We start from the raw sequence: 22,861 nt of genomic DNA on the forward strand, positions 1-22,861 counted from the left end.
TCATGAAAAGAATGACGGAGAGATGAACATGTAGGGTGTAGGTCAAGAGGCTAAGGAAGGCCAGACTTGCTTCCTCTGCTTCTAGGACATAACCATAAGCAACATAGCTTAAGAGGGCCCCCTCACCCAGAGCCAGGCAGCAACCTTAAATTAAGTCTATTGTGGCCCCTGGAAAGCCTTGTAACCTGGCCCTCTCGGAGATTACAAAGACATCAGTCCTGAGAACACGGAAACGCTGTCTGCTCTGGTGTTCAGTTATGACTCAGTGGTTCTCAACCTTCTGGCCCTTTAAATACAGTTCCTCATGTTGTGACCCAACCATAAAATTATTTTCATTGCTACTTCATAACTGTAATGTTGCTGCTGTTATGAATCATCATGTAAATATCTGATGTGCAGGATGGTCTTAGGCGACCCCTGTGAAAGGGTCGTTCGACCGCCAAAGGGGTTGCGACCCACAGGTTGAGAACCGCTGAGTTATGTCCAAGGATTCCCCACAGGGGCTGTTCCACCCCAGCAGCTGTTCCTTTGAAGCACATATTTATTTCTCGATGCACTGCCATTGTCCCCCGCTCATTCAGCAGGTCCCTGACCACCATCTCTAACCTGATGTGTGTGCACATGCCTTCAGGTAACTGCTATTGTCAGCTGATGCAGTAGCTGCTAATCCATAGGCCCTGAGCCACCGAACTGACCATCACTACCCTGCCAGGTGAATAAGGTCCCTTCCCACCGCTTGCCCTGCACCAATAGTTCTTAACCTTTGCTGATTCATGGATCTCTTTGAGAATCCACTATGAACCTCCCCAGAAGAATATAAACATGAATTTGAAAACAATTTCAAATGATTTTTGACTTATAAAACCCATCCTTCAGACCCCAACCCAATGCTAACAATTCCTGATGTCAGGAAATGATGACACAGCCCCAGCTGGTTTCGCTCAGTGGATAGAGTGTAAGCCTGTGGACTGAAGGGTCCCCCAGTTCGATTCTGGTCAAGGGCATATGCCCCAGCTGCAGGCTTGACCCCCAGTAGGGGGCGTGCAAGAGGCAGCCAGCGGATCAATGATTCTCTCTCATTGATTTTTTTTATCTCTCTCCCTTCCTCTCTGAAATCAATTTAAAGAAAGAAAGCCCAGCCGGCATGGCTCAATGGTTGAACGTCAACCTATGAACCAGGGGGCCACTGTTCGATTCCCCGTCAGGGCACATGCCAGGGTTGCAAACTCCATCCCCATTGTGGGGGGTGCAGGAGGCAGCCGATCAATGATTCTCTCTCATCATTGATTTTATCTCTCTCTCTCTCTCTCCCTTCCTCTCTAAAATCAATAAAAAAAATATTTTTTAAAAAGAAATAAAACAGGACTGTATTTTTTTTTTAATGATGGCACATTGAATGTCAACTGTAATTGAAAAGTAAAAAAACATTTAAGCCCTGGCCGGTTTGGCTCAGTGGTTAGAGAGTCAGCTTGCAGACCAAAGGATTGGGTATGATTCCCAGTTAAGGGCTTGTACCTCAGTTGCAGGTCAGGGTGTGTGTGGAAGGCAACCAATTGATATGTCTCTGTCACATCGATGTTTCTCTCTCTTTCCACCCCCCTCCTGCCTCCCTTCCACCCTGTCTGAAAATCAATGGAAAAAATATCCTCAAGTGAGGATTTAAAAAAAACCATTTACAAATAAAGAAATGGTGGCACTTCTAAAGAAACAGGCAGTCATAAGAGTGAGAGCTTAAGCTTAATTCTTCCCTACTTGTTCTCCATATGCATAAAAGCCTGCAGAGGATTTGGGAAGGAAAGCTGGTCAACCTCATTCCTGAGGCCCACCTGGCTGAGGCAGCAGGCTTACAATGACCAAGGGAGGCAGGACATGGGCCCCTCCCCTAGCCCACACCAATACACCCCTATGTACGGGTGTAGCCCAGACATTACACACCTTCCCATACTGCCATCCAGGTCACCTTGAAATAGTGGGTGAAAAGGACTTCCACCAGGTCTGGCCAGACCTTCCTGGAGCACACCTTTAGGTAGAACCCTGCTGAGCTCAGTGATGACTGCCACCTGGCCATTGGCCAGATTCCATTTCCTGGGTTACTCTGATCTCCGCAAAACCAACAGCTATCTCTGAGCTGATGTTCTCATGCTAGTATCCTACTCCAAACCTCTCTGCCTCTAAAAAACCAGTCTTAATCTTGGCACAGGAAAGTCCTCATCACACACACACACACACACACACACACACACACACACACAGGGCTGCCACCAAGCCTCCCCCCCCCCCCCGCACCTATGCCAAAAATGATTACGTATTTCCAACAAAGACTGATTATGAACATCATCAAGGGTCTGTGGACCCCAGGGATGGGGGAGATCTCACTGCCATTCCACAGATCAGGGACTTCTCACATTCTAGACTTTCCTAACCAAGGTGACTTCTTCCTCCCCATAAACATGGACCCGTCATTCAGACTGGTAGAGCATTAGCAAGAAAAACAAAACTTCAAGGAACCAAAAAGTCACCTCTGGGATCCAAATCAGAGTCAACTCTTTTTTTTTTTTTTTTAAATATATTTTATTGATTTCTTACAGAGAGGAAGGGAGAGAGATAGAGAGTTAGAAACATCGATGGGAGAGAAACATTGATCAGCCGCCTCCTGCACATCTCCCACTGGGGATGTGCCCGCAACCCAGGTACATGCCCTTGACCGGAATCGAACCTGGGACCCCTCAGTCCGCAGGCCGATGCTCTATCCACTGAGCCAAACCGGTTTCGGCCAGAGTCAACTCTTGATGCTATGAACTATTACATGAATTTCTAATTGTGAGTAACCTATTATCCGAGTTGTTGCTTTTTTAAATTGATTTTAGAGAGAAGAGGGAATGAGAACGAGAGAGAAATATCGATTTTTTGTTCCACTTATTTATGCATTCATTGGTTGCTTCTTGTATGTGCCCTGACCAGAGATTGAACCCACAACCTTGGCATAGTGGGACAATGATCTAACCAACTGAGCTACCCGGCCAGGGCTGACTGTTACCAGAGCTTTGTTCCAAGATTCAGCCAAATTCTGGCCTCTCACCATGTACTTTCAAGCAATGCAATGTAATTAAAATGTTATCATAACCTACTTATCAGTTACTAACTAGATTTGTGATCTTAGGCAGGTCACTTCCTGTCCCTGTGCTTTGGTTTCATCATTCATTCACTGGACAAATATTTATGGAGAAGCTAGTAAGATCCAGGCCCTGTGTTAAGTGCTGAAGACAACAAAGATGAGCAAGATATGTCCTGGCTGAATAATTTCTCACTCTCTTGTTCACGTGTTAATGTAAATAACTTGTCACATGACTGCAAGAGGAAACTGGGAGGGGAGCACACCTGTGTCTGATTAGGGGTGTAGGGGTCTGTAAAAATAAGGGGTTGGCTTCTGGCTCAAAGAATCTATTTCTTCAAAGATGGTGATGAATTGCAAAAGGACACAGAAGCCATTTGGATATCCCATTCCAGGGAAATGTGTGCAATACCAGCCCTCGACCAGTGCAGATAAGGAGTTTACCATTGGCAGTTCACCATCTGGCACTGATACCTCTCTTTCAAATTGAATAGAAGCCAGATTCTCATTATCAGACTTCTGTGTTATCCAAGCCTAATGATCACCTAGGAATGTAAGTGACACTTGGTGAAATCAAGTCTCTTCCAATTCAAAGGTCAGAAAGCACATTCCACATACTAGTCCTGTGCCCTGCATACATAGATATACTTAACCAACTGACGAAGCAAACATTATTTAGGAGGAGGAAAAAAGAAACCCAGACATACATAAAACAAATCCATCATAAGGTTTTCTTTCAAGCACAAGCAGAAATAAAACCTATTGATGTGTTATTGCCGGGAACTCAGTATTAACCATGAGACGCTATTGAACTAAAGTTGCTAAGTGTGTCTTACAATTAACTCACACACTAATACTATTTAAATTCTCAAATACTGAAAGGGGCAGTTATGAACTCCCAAAAGGTCAGTATCCTTCTAGGTTCTTTTCTTTTTCTGCTTAACTATATTTCTGCTCAACTACTAGTATATTTACTACAACAAATATGTTTTGATGTTGTAATGTTTAAAACTTGATAGAGGTTATTATTTTATACTAGAGGCCTAGTGCACAAAATTCTTGCATTGGGGAGTGGGGGGTCCCTCAGCCCAGCCTGCACCCTCTCGCAGTCCGAGAGCCTTCGAGGGATGTCCAACTGCTGGCTTAGGCCCTCACCCTGGGGAGCCGGCCTAAGCCATCAGTCGGACATCCTTAGCACTGCCACCGAAGTGGGAGAGGCTCCCGCCACCACTGCTGCACTCACCAGCCATGAGCATGGCTTCTGGCTGAGTGGAGCTCCCCCTGTGGGAGAGCACTGACCACCAGGGGGCAGCTCCTGCGTTGAGCGTCTGCCCCCTGGTGGTCAGTGCACATCATAGTGACCAGTTGTTCCACCCTTCAGTTGATTTGCATATTAGTCTTTTATTATGTAAGATAGAATAAACTGTCATCAACCATTACAATATTTAATGTCTTTCCCTCCCTGCCCTCCAAGCACTTTACCACAGGCTTCCTCACTCTCAAGCTCCATAACTTTACCTTCCTTTACCTCCATAACTCGTTTCCTAAGCCCGTTTCTTCTAGGAATTACTTTTCCTACCTCTGTAATTTACCACTGTCTTCCCAAGGAAGTGTGAGGAATCTGATGCTGGCACATTCAGACTGGCTGGTAAGTCAGTTAAATATATAGAATAACTCAGTGCTTAGACTTTTTTCTGTCTCAAAGTAGAAGTGCAGGTAATATGCAACCTTCCCCATTCCATTTTCAATTCTTCATCATATATATATGATGTGTATAGATATGTTTAGCAATAAAAGTGTTATGTGTTAAGAAGACATCGTGATGATTGCCCAACAATATGAATGCACTTAATGCTACAGAATTGTACACTCAAAGCATTTAAAATGCTACCCTTTATGTTATGTATATTTTACCACAATTTAAAAAAATAAGTACTTAAACAACTTTAATTTTAAAAATACAATTGACTTGTGTATATGGACCTTGTATTCTGTAACCTTTTCTAATCTCACTTATTAGTTCTAGTAGGTTTTTTAAATATTCCTTTGATCTTTCTATGTACAATCATGTCTTATGTCTCCTGTCCATAAAGACAGTTTTCTTTCTTTCAAAAAAAAAAAAATCTTCGTCGACAAAGCAAAGGCTCCAGAGGATAAAATCTTGTGTGTTTTTTGTACCCTCCAGGGCTTCTAAGATATGCCAAGGAGGAGGAACCCTGTCACACTGATGTCAACTCAGATTAGGGAAGATAAGATTAAAATTACTTTGATTCCAACACGTGACAATAGTTTGAAAATGACTTTGCTTCAACACGTGATTAACAAAAACACCTTAAGCCGTGTATCACTCCAGAGCCAGGGAGGAATGATGGCAGAGGGAATTGGACACTGGCTATTTCCAGGGTTCCTTGCTTATGTGATCACAGGGTGACTCAACAGAGGGAACATTGTTTCAACCTGTTTGGTCTTGGTCCATCCAGAAAACATTTGCTGACTTGCTTCTATCACTAATTTACAGATGGGGTTGAAGCAGGCAAGGGAAGGGACTCTGACCATCTTCACAGGGGAACTCTCCAAACGGTCAGACCCGCCTGTCCCAAAAGCCCGCACAAAGGGATTGTCCGAGACCTGCAGAGGCCAGGGCCAATAGCCAAAGTCATAAACAAGGAGGTGGGGAGCCAGAGGGGCAGGCAGGCCAGGACTGGAAACAAGAGCGCCAAGACAAACGAAAACCACTAATAAAAAGCACTACTGGACCCTGGCTGGATTTGCTCAGTGGACAGAGCATTGGCCTGTGTACTGAAGGGTCCCGGATTTGATTCCGGTCAGGGGCACATGCCTGGGTCGCGGGCTCAATCCCCAGTAGGGGGCATGCAGGAGGCGGCCAATCAATGATTCTCTCTCATCATTGATCTTTCTATCCCTCTCTCCTTCTCCCTTTCTCTCTGAAATCAATAAAAATATATTATAAAAAAAGAAAATAATCTCTCTCTCTCATATATATATATATATATATATATATATATATACACACACACACACACACACTAGAGGACCGGTGCACGACATTTGTGCACTGGGGGGGGGGGAGTGTCCCTCAGCCCAGCCTGCACCCTTTAGTAGTCCAGGAGCCCTTGGGGAATGTCTGACAGGCCTAAGCCAGCAGTCAGACATCCTTAGCGCTGCCACGGAGGCAGGAGAGGCTCCTGCCACCGCTGCTGTGCTCGCCAGCCATGAGCCCAGCTTCTGGCTGACAGCATTCCCCCTGTGGGAGCACACTGACCACCAGAGGGCAGCTCCTGTGTTGAGCGTCTTCCCCCCTGGTGGTCAGTGCACATCATAGCAACCGGTCATTCCTCCTTGTTTGGTCAATTTGCATAGTACCCTTTTATTATATAGGAGGATATGAAAGCTCTAGAAATAAATTAATAACTCAATCCCAGATACTTAATGAGATCAACTTATTAAATATAACACTATACCAAAGCAGTAGCAGGAAATACAATATCTTATCATATTGGAAATATTTTTAAATCTCAAAAAAAAAGACAAACCTGTGAAGACACAGAAGCACAAAACAAATGGCTGGGACAATAGGATCCTAAAAAGGAACTGTGACAAAAGCACCAACTCAAATATATCATGAGTCGAACAGAAATCATATTTCCCACAAGAAGGGGAAAAGTACAACTTTCATAATAAAAGAAGGGAAAATACAGACCATGCACAATAATACCATTATGTGTACATAATGCAAATACATTTTTTTAAAAGAAACGAGCCTCCATTTTCTCATTCGTAGAATGAAAAGTTGACATAGATGAGGGTGCTTAAAAGGGGTGCTGGCCTGTGACTGGAGCCTCCGAGCAGCCCTGCCCGCAGCAAACTGCCTCTTCCCTTCCCTCCCTGGGGGTGCTGCACATCCATGTGAATACCGAGGGGGGAAGGCTGGCAAGGCCTAATTCATCAATGATCTCCACCTCCATCCCGCTCCAGCATGCTGTCACTGGGCTGCCGAGAAATCAACACTGCGATGCACAGCGGCAACAGGGCAGAAGCTCCGTTCCACACAAAGGAATGTAGCAAATGATGGACATATTAGAAACATGTGTATCTTTCTAAAAAGCTACTTTCCTGGAAAGTACATTGAAAGAATATGAAGATGTTTCAAAGTTAAATACATTTTATGGCACACCGTCCTAGCAAAATGTGTTTCTGAGGCAGCCTGGAATGAGGGCTAGGGTCATACATTTTAGGGCCGAACATGTAGATTATGAGAGAGAAAAAATCAGGGTTCAGCCTCAGCTGTTACTAACGGGCCCTATGACTCCATCAGGTAGAAAAGCATTCAGCTGCCATGAACAGAACATCTCACGAACAGTAGCTCAGACGAACAGCTTATTTGTCTCACTTGGTTAATCTGGAGGTGGGCGGTCCAGGGTTGAGACACTTCTTAGGAAGCCGTCAGGGACACATGGCCATCAAGGACGCAGAGCCTCTTTCTCTTTGTGTTCCACCGTCTCGAATGTGTGGCGTGTGTGTGTGTGTGTGTGTGTGTGTGTGTGTGTGTGTTAATGCTCACCCGAAGATATTTTTCCATTGATTTTTAGAAAGTGGAAGGAAGAGGGAGAGACAGTGATGTGAGAGAGACACATCAATTGGTTGCCTCCCACATGCCCCGGACCAGGGCCTGGAGCCTGCAACCGAGGTACATGCCCTTGACGGGAATTGAACCTGGGACCCTTTAGTAAGCAGGCACCCACGCGCTATGCCCTGAGCCAAACCGGCTAGGGCTCAAATGTATGGCTTTTGTATTCATAAGCACAAGATGGCTGCTGAACCAAGTTCCAAGCAACAGGAAGAGAGCAGAGAAAGGAAGAGAGCGGAGCAGAGCATCTCTGGCTCCACACTTGCCCTTTTTTTTTTTTAATTGATTTTTTTACAGAGAGAAAGGGAGAGGGATAGAGAGTCAGAAACATCCATGAGAGAGAAACATCGATCAGCTGCCTCCTGCACACTCCCTACTGGGGATGTGCCCACAACCAAGGTACATGCCCTTGACTGGAATCGAACCTGGGACCCTTGAGTCCGCAGGCTCTATCCACTGAGCCAAACCGGTTAGGGCTCACACTTGCCCTTTTGAAAAGGTTTTCCCAGGAGTTTCGCTCCATGACTTCTGCTTACATACTACTGGCCAGAACGGAGGTAGCTGTAGGCTTCTCTTTGGAAGTGACTCGGGAAAGAGGGTTGGATTTGATACCAACATTCTCTACCACAGTGGCCTCACACATAGACATCAGATCTTAATATCTTAATATAATATCAAGACTATAGAAGCTCCAAAACGTAAGTATACATCTCAGCTCTCGGAACCCTAGTCTTCTCATTCATCCATGAAGTGCAGGAGATGTACTACTGGCATTTGGGGCAGGACAATTCCTCACCATATGGGACTGTCCTCTACACTGCAGACCATTTACCATCTTTGCTCTCTGTACCAAATGCCAGCATTGTCCACCCTCACCACTGTGTTAAACCAAACAGGCCTCTGCTGGTTTGTAGATGTCCCCTGGTTGGGGTGGGGCATGGGAGGAAACTGTTTTCTGGGGTTGGAAACCACTGTACTAGATCATGTATAGTCCAAATTGTATGATACTCTCAGGCCTCTTAAAAAGGCGAGCTATTTTGTGTGAAGCCCTGGCTACACAGCAGGAGCATGGGTGGGTAGGCATTCTTTTCTCTCTTCATTGATACTTTTAAACAATTGCTATTGATACTTTTAAACAATTGCTATTTACCTTACTATTTACCCTCCTCCTCCTTTGAGGCCCACGTTATCCAACACCACCACACTCTACTACTACCTACTTTCGAATCACTCTTCCACACTCTTCAGACTTTCCTCTGCACTCCAAGCCTCACCTTCATCCTAGAGAACTTCGACATCCATAAGGATGGTCCTGACGGGACTGCCTGTTCCTTGACCTCCTCCCCTCCAGTGCCCTTTACTACTTCTCTGCTCGTCACCACACTATGTGGACAGACCTCAGCAACCACTCCTCACCCTTAAACTGGACTGGTCCACTCTTGGACCACCAGTTCCTGCATCTCCGCTTTCTCATTCCCATTCTTCTTCCCAATGTTGACTTCACTCTCCTAAGCTATCAGCCCTTCCTAGCTTCACATTCCTTCCACGCAGCCTGGACAATTTGATCCATCCTTCCTTTATTCCTGTTCTTCACCTGATCCTCCTGGTAAAATTCCAGCCCTGGCTCTAGTTGACTTTCTGCCCTGACTCCTACACTCACACCCACACAGACTGTTGCCATGACAACCCAATGGCCTCTAACTGCCCCACCCCTCTCCACCCACTGACCTGGTAGCCCTTCTACTTGTCCTTGTTAGTCCTCTTTTCTGTTCCCTACCTTTGTCACCTCCCCTTTCATTCTCAGTCTCAGCAGATAACTTCACTCCTACTTCACTGTGAAAATAGAAGCCGTCAGGCAGAATCCCCCTCAACTTCCTGCCCCCACTCCCACCCCACTGAAAACACTTATTTTTATCTACACTCATCCTTTCCTCCCTTTTACTGTGGGAAAAGTTTCCTTCCTGTATTAATCCCTCCACCTGAGCCCTGCATCCAAATAGCTCCAACATCCTCAGGGACCTCAGCTCTCAAAGTCCTTTCTGTCCCTTCAGTATTTCAATATGGAAGTCTCTCCTATGTTCTAAAAAGCCATGTTCCTAATACACTGCACTCCCATTTCTGGGGTACAAATCTCCCCTTCTCTTTGCCTTTACGGTTGGAGTCCTTAACCTTGTTCACACTGAGAAAGCCTTTGGCAGTCTGGCAGATAATGTTTTTTAGTGCATGCAACAATATTCATAGAATTACCATGGTAACCAATTATATTGAAATGCAGTTGTCACAATATATTCTTAAAAGTTGTGACATAGTACTACATGTGCTTCTTTCTTTTATTTTTGTGTGCCCATTATTAATGCATTAAACAAAAAATCTTGAAGTGGATATCCTAGGTCTTCAAGTAGTGATGACTATAAACAATATTTTGCAACATATGCATCAAATTGTAATGTCATATTAAAATAGCTGTGATTTTTTAGCGGTGGCAAAGTCACAGGTGCTGCTAATACTACTGAGGTGTGATGCCTGCAGTTCTAATGGAAGGAAAGGCTACATTTTGGTTGGCGGTGAGTGAACAATCAAAATGTCTCCCATTTAAATTAATGGATCCCCTGCACTTTACCCACAGATCTTTGGAGGGGACCTGTGGGCCCCAGATTAAAACCCCCGTTTTAAAGTCTATACAGTCCCTGTTCACCTCCTTATTTTCCATTCATGTCTCTATTTTATGATTCCCCGGGTCTCCATGAGTGCCAACTATGTGTAAGGGTAAGTAACCTTTTGGAATCTGTTTTTCTCTCTCATGGCCCAGGCTTACTATCCTCACCAAAGTCACCGTGTTCCCCATAGTCACAGGTTCCTTTCCCGTCTCCATCTTACTGCAGCTCCCTGCAGTCTCTGATGCCGCCTCTTGGGAAGTTCCTCCTGCCTAGGCTTCTGCACTATCCTTCCCCTCGTCTGTGTCTTCAGCTACAAGTAACGAGTTAAGAGTCCAAATCCAATAGCCTTAGCCAGTGATTTTCAACCATTTTCATCTCATAGCACACAAAGTAATTAGTAAAATTCTGTGGTACACCAAAAATATATACATTTTGCCAATCTGACAAGAAAATTGTCATTTTGATTCATTCACGCCAGACAGCTATTGTGCTGGAGACTGTCATATCTTTTTCTTTCAATTAGCAATAATCGCGCCTTGGATAAACTTCATTGGCTAACAACAGTGCCACTGCACAAAGCTTTGTCATTGTTTTATTTGACAATCTAAGGGAAAAGGGTCAGTGCTCCTGACTAAATAGTCAGGGATTGCACGTTTTCAAACTTCTTCTGGCACACCGGTTGAAAACCACTGGCTTACGCCACAAGGAAACGTACATCCCACATTTTTTTAAAATATATTTTTTATTGATTTTTTACAGAGAGGAAGGGAGAGAGACAGAGAGTTAGAAACATCAATGGGAGAGAAACATCGACCAGCTGCCTCCTGCACATCTCCTACTGGGGATGTGCCCGCAACCCAGGTACATGCCCTTGACTGGAATCGAACCTGGGACCTTTCAATCCGCAGGCCGACACTCTATTCACTGAGCCAAACCGGTTTCAGCACATCCCACATTTGAAGAGGTCCGGATTTGGGGCATCTCCAGGGCTGATTAATCTGATGGCTCATCAGTGTCATCAGGGACCCACGTTCTTTCTATCTGTCTGCTCTTACCAACCCCAGCATGATGGTTCATCCCCAAGGTGCTCTCTGCACAGTTTAAAAGACAGCAGTTCTTAGTGCCATATCCAAAAGTGACAACATGCAGCTGAAGAAGAGAGTGTGTCTCTTCCTATCTGTCTATTTTAACCTGTGAGCCCCCAGCAGTCTTTCCTCATATTTCATTGACCTGAATTGTATCATATGCCCCCTCCTAAACCAGCCCCTGGCAAGAAAACTATGATAAACACATTGGGTTAGATTAATGAGGATTTACTGCTGGAAGGGTGAAGTGCAGAACAAAATCCAGGTTCTGCCAGGAATGAAGAAGGTAAGCAATCAACCCTCACTTTGCACTAGTGTTTCTTCTGTTCTGTTGAGGGTTTTTTTTTTCTTTTTTGCTCCTGCTTTTTTTTTTCTCTCTCTCTTTTTTTCTTCATTTCTCTTTAGAGAGAGTAGAAGGGAGGAAGAGGGAGAGAGAGAGAAAAAAAAACATCCATGTGAGAGAGAGACACATCCACTGATTGCCTCCTGCATGCGCCTCAACCAGGGGCAGGAATCAAACCTGCAATCCTTCGGTGCACAGGCCAATGCTCCAACTACTGAGCATACTGGCCAGGGCTGCTCTTGCATTTTTCTTTCTACCCCTTAAGTGTTGTATTCTGTTAGGTTTTATTCCAGTCCTGTACAATATAGGACCATCCCATACCATTCATTCTCCCGATGGCTTTAACTGCCTCCTGGCTACAGCTGGCTCTCCACTTAGACCTCACTCCTTAGCTCTGGGCCTGTGTATCTGTGGCCTACTGGTCTCCTACCTCCACCAGGCTGCTCAAACTCGGGTGCATACATGTTCCTTCTGAATTCCCTGTGTCTCCGTAAATGGCTCTACCTTCACCCAACATCCCAAGATTGAAATCTGTCAGCTCTGACCCTTCCCTCTCCCTTACCCCCATTACATGTTCAGTCATCGTGAACTCCTATAGATTCTCTCCACTCAGTGTCTCTAGAACCTGTCCATTCCTCTCCATCCTTGCCCAGGGCCCTCTTCACTTCAGGCCTGGCTGGCAACTTGGCCTCTTGCTCCACTCAAGCCATGCCTGTTTCAATGATGCCAGAGGGATCATTCCAAAATGCAGATCTTGCCCAGCCAGTGTTGCTCAGTGGTTGAGGGTCAACACATGAACCAGGAGGTCACAGTTCAATTCTGGTCAGGGCACATGCCCCGGTTGCGGGCTCAATCCCCAGTGGGGGGCGGGCAGGAGGCAGCCGATCAATGATCCTGTCTCATCATTGATGTTTCTATCCCTCTCTCTTTCTTCCTCCCTCTTGAAATCAATAAAAACATATTTAAAAATAATAATACAATGCAAATCTGATTCTGTCCCAGCTCTGGTCAGGATCCTTCAACAGCTTCCCATTCGGCAAGGCACATCCAGGTCTGGTCCTTGCTGACTTCTCTGGTTCACTGCCTGTTCACCCTAAACTCAACATGGCTTCCTCCACACCTGGCCTGCCACATGCTGCTGCGTCCATACCCTCAGTTCCTTCGGCACACACCTTTCTTTTATTTTTTCCCTCCCACATATACTCAAAAATACTTTCATTTTTGTTTTGTCATAAGGGATGGGACCAAGCACATTGTTCTGTAACTTATTTTTGTCACCTACCATATGTTGTCCACCTTTCCAGGCCAATGATAGTTCTACTTTATATTTCTTACCAATGGCTCCTGACAAGTGGAATTGCTGAGTCAAAGGTTATATGCATTGTACACATTCAGAGAACTGCCAATGTATCCTCCAGAATATATCCAGTTATATGACGACCAACAATGCATAAACATAGCATATAAAGGCACCCACTTCTCAAAATCCTCATCAACACTAGATATTATAAATATTCTTAAAAGAGCCTGTGCTGTTCGATTTCATAACCAAAGTGTGAATTCAGCGCAGCTTCCTTCACAGAAAGGGCTTCAGCTTCGTGGTCTGAAATTTTCCTGGGTTTCCTTTTGAACCTCCCTATCGTATAGGACCCCAGTGTCGAGATGGAGAGCTGCGTTAACTAACTCTCTTCCTCCCACTTCCCGAGACACATCCTCATGTCCCTACCTCACACCTCTGCCCCCTTACCTCTCAGCATACCTGAGCTCCTGACACACTGCAGGCCAGGTGTCCAGGAAAGGCTAGAAATGAAGGTGCAGCCAAAATAATGTTTTGGGTTTTTTTTTTTCCAACCTGAAAATAAAGGCTTAGGCCATTTAATCTACATTTATATTAGAGGCAGACTGCTCAATAATCAAGTCACCGGTAATGACCTTGAGACCTTGGATCTGAAACCCATGAGTAAGATCAGGAACCTGGGCCTTTTGCTACACCTCAATAAGGTTGGACCTGAAACTGTATCTGTAGGATTGTGACAAATAATTAGGGTTTTAATTTTTTAACATTTATTTAAAGCAACCGCTCATTTTGCTTTTAACTCTGCATAAGAGTCTTTATGGGTAAGAGCAGCCAAGCTATTCTTCAGTTCCGGCTGCATCGGGGATAATCATAACTACGGCTAATATGTGCTCAGCGTTGTCTCTGAGTGTGGCGTGGGGCTGGGTGCTCGTCTCCTTTAACAGACAGGCACTGGTCATTCTCAGCAGAAATGGGAAACGGTCTGCGGATGACCAGGAGCATTTCGGCCCAGCTCTCCTAAGGTCCACCAGCATCTGTCTCCAACCCACGTCTGCAGAATAGGAGGCCCCCCGCCCCCCGTCAGCGCTGGCTTCGTAAGGGAGACTTACCCTGCAACTTCCCCAACTCAGACAAATTCACACGTTCTAACCTGTTTGCTTTTGAACTGGGATTGGAAGGACGTTGTCCCACTTCTGGGAAAGGAGAAGGAGGAGCGAGGCACTGCTATGAAGCCTAAGAAAAGGCTGAAATTAGACTCTCGTGTTTCACAAGGTCCATACGCCGCTGACGGCTCATTCTTCTCCAGGAAGCGAACAGCCGCTCCAGACCCGGCCGGGAGGGCGGCCTGGCCAGGTTACTCTCATCTCTGGACCGTCCCCTCCCCTGGGCAGGCCAGAGAGGGGCCGGGCCCAGCCTCAGGGCAGCAGTCAGACCCGCCCCGGCAGGGCGCAGCAGCCGGCCTCCCCCGGGCCGCCGGGCGGGAGCGGGGGAAGCGCCGGGGAGGCCCGCGGGCGGGGAGGGAAGGGCGGGGCGTGGGGCGAGCCCGAGCCGTCGGAAGAAGCCCGGAGGGTTCCTGGCGGCTGGCGCTGGAAGGCGGCCGAGTTCTCATAAAGAGAGAGAGAGCAAAAACCAAACCAAACAACAACAAAAAAAACCTCGTCTGAGCCTGACTCTGGCGGCGGTGCTTTCGCCAGAGCTTCGGCTGCGGTTCCGGGCGCAAGCCAGCCGGACCGGGACGGTCAGCCCGCGGAGCCGGGGCGGCCCACCGCGGGGCGAGGCGGGCGTGTTCTGAGGATGAGGGAGAGGGCACCTCAACAATTGGTTCCGAGACAACTGGCCTTCTATGGAAAAGATAAAGTAGATCCTTACCTTACAGCAAAGTTCAGATAAGTTCCAGATGAACTGAAGACCTGCTGGGAGCCAGGGAGACCCCGAGGGGACCTCTGCGAGAAGGCACAGAAGACAGCTGTGCGATGCCGGGAGCGGGGAAGGTTTCTTTAACAAGGTGCACAACACTGCACAACAGAAGGAAAGGATGGGTCACTCCACACAAATAGAAAATGGGCAGCCCCGGCTCCCTACCTAGCTCCGTTGGTTAGAGCATTATCCCCACACACCATCCCCCGTCAGGGCACATGCGAGAATCAACCAATGAATGTTTAAATAAGTGGAAGAACCAATGTCTGTCTGTCTGTCTCTCTCTCCCTCTTTCCCTTTGTTCCTTCCCCCCTTTCTGTGTCTCCCCCCAAAATTCAATAAATAAGAAAAAAAGAAAAGAAAAATAAATGGGCAAAGGATATGAACAGGCAATTCCAAAAGGTTAGTAATGAGAGAACAATCAACTTCAGTTGTGCTCATAAGTGGAAATTAGTCCCGCCGGCGGCGTGGCATCGACCTGTGAACCTGGAGGTCACAGTTCCATTCTGGTCAGGGCACATGCCAGGGGTGTGCAGGAGGCAGCCCATCAATGACTCTTTCTCATCATTGATGTTTCTATTTCTCTCTCCCTCTCCCTTCCTCTCTGAAATCAATAAAAATATATTTGAAATAATAATAAAATATAATAGAAACCACATGAGATACCATTTTACACTTATTAAGATAGCTATTATTACTAAAACAAACAAACAAACAAAAAATCCCTGGCCAGTGTGGCTCCCCAGAACCAAAAGGTTGTGGGTTCAATTCCCGACCAAGGGCACATACCCGGGTTGCAGGTTCCAGCCCCAGTGGGGGCGTGTGTGGGAGGCAACCAATTGGGGTATCTCTCTCACAATGATGTTTCTCTCTCCTTCTCTCCTCTTCCCTCCTTTCCTTCCACTATCTCTGAAAAATCAATGGAAAAAATATCCTCAGGTGAGAATTAAAACAACCAAACAAAACACAAAGAACAGAAAGTAGCAAGGATGTGGAGAAACTGGAACCCTTGTGCACTGCTGGTGGGAATGTAAAATGGTGCAGCACTGTGGGAAATGGTATGGCAACTGCTCAAAAAATTAAACATGAAATTACCGTATAATCCAGTAATTTTACTTCTGGGTATAGACCCAGAAGAACTGAAAGCAGAGACTCAGGTATTTGTACACCCATATTCATAGCAACAGATGAATGGATAAACATAAAATGTGGTATATACATACAATGGAATATTATACAGCCTTAAAAAGGAATGAAATTTTGACATGCTACAACATGAAGTAACCCTAGAGACATTATGGTAGGTGAAGTAAGCCAGACACAAAAGGACAAAAACTGTATGATCCCACTTATATGCGATACCTAGAGTAGTCAAAAATCATAGAGGCAGAAAGTAGAATGGTGATTTGGGTTGGGTTGTTTGATGAGTACAGTGTTTCAGTTTGAAAAGATGACAAAATTCTGGACTTGAACGGTAGTGATAGTTACAGAATAATGTGTATGTACTTTATGCCGTAAACTATACATTTAAATTATTAAAATGGTAAATTTCAAGTTAGGTATATTTAATTTAAAAACAAAAATTAAAGAACATTGCCTTGAATCCAGCCCCTCCAGCTAGCAGGGCCGCTGACCTATCTAGACAGCACAGCTGACCCCCCGCACCTGGGCCTCGGCTCCCAGCGCAAACCTTCGCCCGCCTTCCCCCTACCCCCTACCCACCCCACCCCCACCTCCGCCCCCTGCCCTGCACCAGAGACGCAGCCCTGCAGCCCTGGCTAGTCTCACCGCGCAGGCGCAGAGCTGAGGTTGGGTGGGCAGGAGGAGGCGTGGCCTCCCTATGCGCCTGTGCCGGATTCCAGCTGCAAGTGTTGTGGGGTTAATGATGCCCAGGTTGGGCATCCCGGCCCGCCGGCCACGTGGAGACCTGCACTGCACACGCGCAAACCGAGCACCCGCGTCAAAAGACGGAGAGAGCGCGCGCTCCCCACGTCCTGCGTGTCCGGCTGCCAGGCTTCCGTCTGTGCCGCGACTCCCTCCGGGCCGGGCTGGCGCGCCCGCGTCTGAAGAGCGATGCCCCGGGAGATCATCACCCTGCAGCTGGGCCAGTGCGGCAACCAGAGTGAGCGAGCGCGCGCCGGGCCCCTCCGGTCTCGGGTCTGCCTCTCTGGGTCCCACTCAAATGCTTGGCATCCTTTTGTTGTCCTTTCTCTCCCATGACCCCCCCCCACCCCCCACCCGCCCTACTGCGCATGATGAACCAGCCCCAGCCCCAGCCCCAGCCCCAGAGCTACGCTTCCAGCCCTGGGCTGTGAAGGCTCCCAGACCAGGGGTTTGGGATCCAGCCTCTGAGTGTGACAGCCCGTGCGCCCAGCCCTGGGCTTCTGAGGCCTATGACGCTAGCAGACCCAGCATCTCTCCCCATTCCCCAGTTGGGTTCGAGTTCTGGAAACAACTGTGCGCAGAGCATGGGATCAGCCCCGAGGGCATCGTGGAGGAATTCGCCACCGAGGGCACTGACCGAAAGGACGTCTTTTTCTACCAGGTGCTCCAGCGAGTTGGCCAGGGGGCTTGAAGGGACGGGTAACAGCCTGGTCTTGGGCAATCCCGCTGGGTGGGTAGAGGGGCCAGGGCGGCTGGCTTAAGGAGGGAGGGCAGGCAGGAGCCAGAGTTGGGAGGACGGAGGACTGGGCAGGCCTTTGCTGAGTGGGTTCTGTCCTGGACTCCCTTTCAGGCAGACGATGAGCACTACATCCCCAGGGCTGTGCTGCTGGACCTGGAGCCCCGGGTGATCCACTCCATCCTCAACTCCCCCTACGCCAAGCTCTACAACCCGGAGAACATCTACCTGTCAGAGCACGGAGGCGGAGCTGGCAACAACTGGGCCAGTGGATTCTCCCAGGTATTCAGATGGCCACCCCAGAAACCCTTGATGTTCCCTCCCTTAGGCAAGGCGGGCTCAAGCAGCCTGGGGATATAATTAGACTAAATTAACAATAAAAAGGAGACAAAGGGATACCCTGACCAGAGGGATAGCCTGGGAGAGGTTTATGCAAACTGCAAATTATTTGCAAAGTAGCTTTTCTGAGTTGAGGGCCACAGCTGAGGCTGTGCTTGAGGGTGGCAGCGGTGTCCCTGAGTAGCATTCTGCTCTCCAGAATCCTTCTCCTGATCCTCCCTCCCATGTCTCTATGCAGGGTGAGAAAATCCATGAAGATATTTTTGACATCATAGACCGAGAAGCAGATGGAAGTGACAGCCTAGAGGTGAGGTTTTGCCCCACTGAAGAAAAAAAACAAAAAGGCTGAAAAGTGCTGGGGAAATGTCAGGCGGTAGCCTGAACAGGCGGTGTGATGGGGACAATTGGAGTCAAAACTCATTTACTGAGCATCTGATGTGAGATATTGAGGTAAATAAAGTCCTTGTCCTCAAGGAGAAGCAAATCTGGATGCACCAGCTTCTTAGGTAGGAGTCATCTTTCCCAGGGAGCCTCAGCCTGAATGGACACGGAGGAAGGCTTGAGACATGAGTGTGTTGGGCCTGGGGAGTGAGACAAGCCTGAAGTCTCTTCCCAGATCCCTGGAGACTGCCTTTCTGTCCTTCTTATGCAGGGCTTTGTCCTGTGTCACTCCATCGCTGGGGGCACGGGTTCTGGCCTGGGGTCCTACCTCCTGGAGCGACTGAATGACAGGTAAAGCCTGTGTATGGGAAGAGGGCATTAGCTCTGGTTCCCTGGTAATGTCTTTTTTTTTTAATCACTTTTTTCCTCTTGCACTGGAAGACCTGCAACTAGCCTTTGAGTCCTAGGTAGGAACAGAGCCTGGCCACCCAGGGAACATCTTGGAAACAGTAACTCCTGGGAGGGGTGTTTACCTAGGGAGAGGGGGCAACTATAGAGTGTGATGCTTTGGACTTATCCTTTTTTTTTTTTTTTCCTTTCCTTAATCCTCACTTGAGGATATGCTTATTGATTTTATTTTTTATATGTTTTTATTGATTTCAGAGAGAGGAAGAGATGGAAACATCAATGAGGAGAATCATTGATTGGCTGCCTCCTATAGGCTCCCTATTGGGGATAGAGCCCAAAACCGGGGCATGTGCCCTGACAGGGAATCAAACTGTGACCTTCTGGTTCATGAGTTGATGCTCAATCACTGAGCCACACTGGCTGGGCGAGGCTTATCCTTTTTGGCTCCTGTGCTCTGAAGACTCAGTTCTGCCCTCACCCTTTTGTATAAGAATTTGGAGACACTTGGAAAGGAATGGCCCATTATCCCCAGAAAAGACAGAGATAGGCAGTGATGGTGCTACCTTCCCCTTTCCTTCTTCCTCACTCTCAGGTACCCCAAGAAGCTGGTGCAGACATACTCAGTGTTTCCCAACCAGGACGAGATGAGCGACGTGGTGGTCCAGCCCTACAACTCGCTGCTCACACTCAAGAGGCTGACCCAGAACGCAGACTGTGTGGTGAGCATAAGAGGAGGAAATGGGGGCTTGGGTTCTCCTCCCAAACCGGGAGACACATACACCTGCCCTTGCTGAGCCCCAGCAGAGAGAACAGATGACCAGCAAATCCATACCTCGGAGCCCAAATTATGAAATAAGGACCTGATCCCAAGTTGCTCACAATCCTTCCATGTGTCCCCCTTATTTAATGCCTACTCATGCTTAAATTTTCAGCACAAAGGTCACTTTGTTAGCATAAACCTTCCTGACCACTCAGTCAAGGTCAAATGCCCTTGTGCATATTTCAGGCAGTAACTATACTTTTCTGTTGTTTTATATTTAATGTCAGTCTCCCTCCACTAGACTGTAGACTGGGTGAAGGGGAAGACCATGCCTGCTTACTCCCTTGGTGTCTCCAGAGTCAGGCTCAGTGCATGGCACATGGGGTAAACAAACATTTGTTGACTGCACTGGATGGTAGAAAGGTGTCTCAGGATGCCCCAGACACAGTACATTCCTTTTAAAATAACACACTTACTTCCTCGTTTTGGACTTTAAAGAGGGGATAAGCTAATAACGTATTTCTCTGCCCCCTTTCTCCTCAAAAAGGTGCCGTGACCCTCTTCTGTCCTCCCCAGGTGGTACTGGACAACACTGCCCTGAACCGGATCGCCACAGACCGCCTGCACATCCAGAACCCGTCCTTCTCCCAGATCAACCAGCTGGTGAGCCATCAGTCCTGGACTCTTGGACTGGAACACTTGTCTGGGGAAGGGAGCACTCCCCCAACCAGGCCAAGACCCATGACATGGCATCCCTGTCCCCAGGTGTCCACCATCATGTCAGCCAGCACCACCACCCTGCGCTACCCTGGCTACATGAACAACGACCTCATCGGCCTCATCGCCTCACTCATTCCCACGCCCCGGCTCCATTTCCTCATGACTGGTTACACCCCCCTCACCACAGACCAGTCGGTAAGAACAGCCCTCAGTGTCTCAGGCCCCACTGGCCCCGGGCCCAGAAACCTCTAACCCAGCCTCTCTCTCCTCCCTGCTGCCCCAGGAGGCTCTGTGCTCAGGGACTGGCACAGACTGTAAGACTTCCTTGCTGACTTGCTCTCCTCTCTGCCTTGCCTTTGGCTCCCTGCAGGGTCTGGGCTGTATGGGATCTGCTTATGCTCCTGCACGGGGCCATGAGCTTGCTGAGCTGAGGAGGCTAAGGTTCCTGATCCCACGGCAGAGGCTCAGAATAGGCCTGAATCTAAAGACACTCCCCAAGGAGGCCATACTGCCCCCGGTCTGGTGGGGGACATGTGTTGCCTACTCTTCTCTGTCCGTGCATCTGTGCACTGTGCCCTGAGTGCTGGCCTGGTCCCTGTGGCCCACTGTCCCCTCAGGTGGCCAGTGTGAGGAAGACCACGGTCCTGGATGTGATGAGGCGGCTGCTGCAGCCCAAGAACGTGATGGTGTCCACCGGCCGGGACCGGCAGACCAACCACTGCTACATCGCCATCCTCAACATCATCCAGGGGGAGGTGGACCCCACTCAGGTAGGTGAGGCCCCTTCGTTCCACCCTGGACCCTGCAGGGGTAGAGGAGAGGCGACCACCACCACCCCTGTGCCCACCCCAGGTCCACAAGAGCCTGCAGAGGATCCGGGAACGGAAGCTGGCCAACTTCATCCCCTGGGGCCCAGCCAGCATCCAAGTGGCCCTGTCCAGGAAGTCTCCCTACCTGCCCTCTGCCCACCGGGTCAGTGGGCTCATGATGGCCAACCACACCAGCATCTCCTCGGTGAGACTGGTCTCCTGGTCTTTGGCTGCTCTGTTCCGCCAGCCCCTTCATCTTCTCCCCCGTCTATTCCAACCTCCCTATCCTGCACTGGCTCCCGTCATGGAGATTTCTCTCTTTCAGCTGTTTGAAAGTTCCTGCCAGCAGTACGACAAGCTGCGGAAGCGGGAGGCCTTCCTGGAGCAGTTCCGAAAGGAGGACATCTTCAAGGAGAACTTTGATGAGCTGGACAGGTCCAGGGAGGTTGTGCAGGAGCTCATCGATGAGTACCACGCAGCCACGCGGCCAGACTACATCTCCTGGGGCACCCAGGAGCAGTGACTTCCTCACCACTCCCCTGGATAGTAAGCACCTTCCCATCATGCTGGTCCCTCTGACCCACATTCCCTTCACCAGCAACCCTTTTAGGTTCCTCTCCAGCCCAGAAGCTAGCCCTACTCCCTCTCCCATGCCCTAACCTTAGATATGCTTGTTTACATCTAACAAAATAATAAAGCTTGGTTGTGAATATAATCAGGTTTTGGTCTGTGACCATATAGGGATGAGGAAGGGCCCTCCATGTTCCCTCCCAGTGCCCAGGTAAGTGGGGTAGGGTGACCTTTACCTGCTCTACCTTCTTACCACTTAGTCCAGGTCTTAGTGTGTCTGTTTCCCTTAACATCCCTTGCCTAGAACTAGGCTGTTTCACTGGAGTTAGTCCTACTCTCAAGACTATAGAGGACTCATTACTGAGGTCTGCTATCTCCTCCATGCCTAAGCTCCTACCCAAGGGTGGATGAATGTTGCTCCAGCCTCCTTTACTCAGGAATGAGGCTGTAAGGATTACTGAAGGAGGGCCAGTGTTCTGAGCAGGACAGGAAATCTGGGACTCTAGTTTCCCAGTGCCCTAGAGCAGTGGTCGGCAAACTCATTAGTCAACGGAGCCAAATATCAACAGTATAACGATTGAAATTTCTTTTGAGAGCCAAATTTTTTAAACTTAAACTATATAGGTAGGTACATTGTTATTAACTTAATTAGGGTACTCCTAAGGCTTAGGAAGAGCCACACTCAAGGGGCCAAAGATTTGCATGTGGCTCGTGGCAGTTTGCCGACCAAGGCCCTAGGGTATCAGATCCTCAGGAAATCAACCCCATTCACTCTGATCTGATAAAGCAGCAACAGACCTCAGGAGTAGGGCTGAGCCCATCCTGACACACTCTTTATCTGTGCCAGAGAAGTTTCTGGGTCTATCCTGCCCCAGGTTTCTCTCCATTCCAGGCCCAAAGCAATAGGCACACCACAGATGGATCTAACTAGGCCTTTCAAGCTAGACAGCAGGGTAGGAAACTGGGTAGTGCTAGTCCTGATGACTCACTGCCCTCTGGCCTCAGGGACACCAGGAGGCCACCTTTGTGCACTCATTGGAGAAAAGAAGAGTAATTGCCAGCTTCCACAACTGCCCTCTTGTCTACCTCACCCATCACCCAGTGGCAGCATACTGGCCAGGAAGAGGTTAAATCCAGACAGTAAAGGAGGGTGGAGCCCTGTGGTATCCAGACTTCCCTCAGTGCTGGTAAAAGC

The 22,861-nt window shown here is 48.2% G+C and overlaps 1 protein-coding gene and 1 pseudogene across 2 annotated transcripts; one reads left to right on the forward strand and one right to left on the reverse strand.

Annotated features, from left to right (window-relative positions):
* Window positions 1-10,837: 10,837 nt before the first annotated feature.
* LOC132219508 (U4 spliceosomal RNA) lies at window positions 10,838-10,998 on the reverse strand (annotated as a pseudogene).
* A 5,907-nt stretch (window positions 10,999-16,905) lies between these two features.
* LOC132218662 (tubulin gamma-2 chain) lies at window positions 16,906-21,811 on the forward strand. 2 transcript variants are annotated; one of them, XM_059670224.1, is made up of 11 exons: window positions 16,906-17,181; window positions 17,492-17,604; window positions 17,794-17,961; window positions 18,257-18,325; window positions 18,635-18,750; window positions 19,400-19,526; window positions 20,144-20,230; window positions 20,333-20,482; window positions 20,905-21,057; window positions 21,140-21,301; window positions 21,422-21,811. In XM_059670224.1, the coding sequence occupies exons 1-11, from the start codon at window positions 17,133-17,135 to the stop codon at window positions 21,617-21,619; spliced, it is 1,392 nt and encodes a 463-aa protein (XP_059526207.1). In that variant the 5' UTR covers window positions 16,906-17,132; the 3' UTR covers window positions 21,620-21,811. The 2 variants fall into 2 exon arrangements, with proteins under 2 accessions (XP_059526207.1, XP_059526208.1); XM_059670225.1 differs by having other exon boundaries at window positions 16,907-17,181; window positions 18,671-18,750.
* The last annotated feature ends 1,050 nt before the right edge of the window (window positions 21,812-22,861 follow it).

The sequence above is a fragment of the Myotis daubentonii genome, chromosome 16 (assembly GCF_963259705.1).
Source record: "Myotis daubentonii chromosome 16, mMyoDau2.1, whole genome shotgun sequence".
Taxonomy (NCBI): domain Eukaryota; kingdom Metazoa; phylum Chordata; class Mammalia; order Chiroptera; family Vespertilionidae; genus Myotis; species Myotis daubentonii.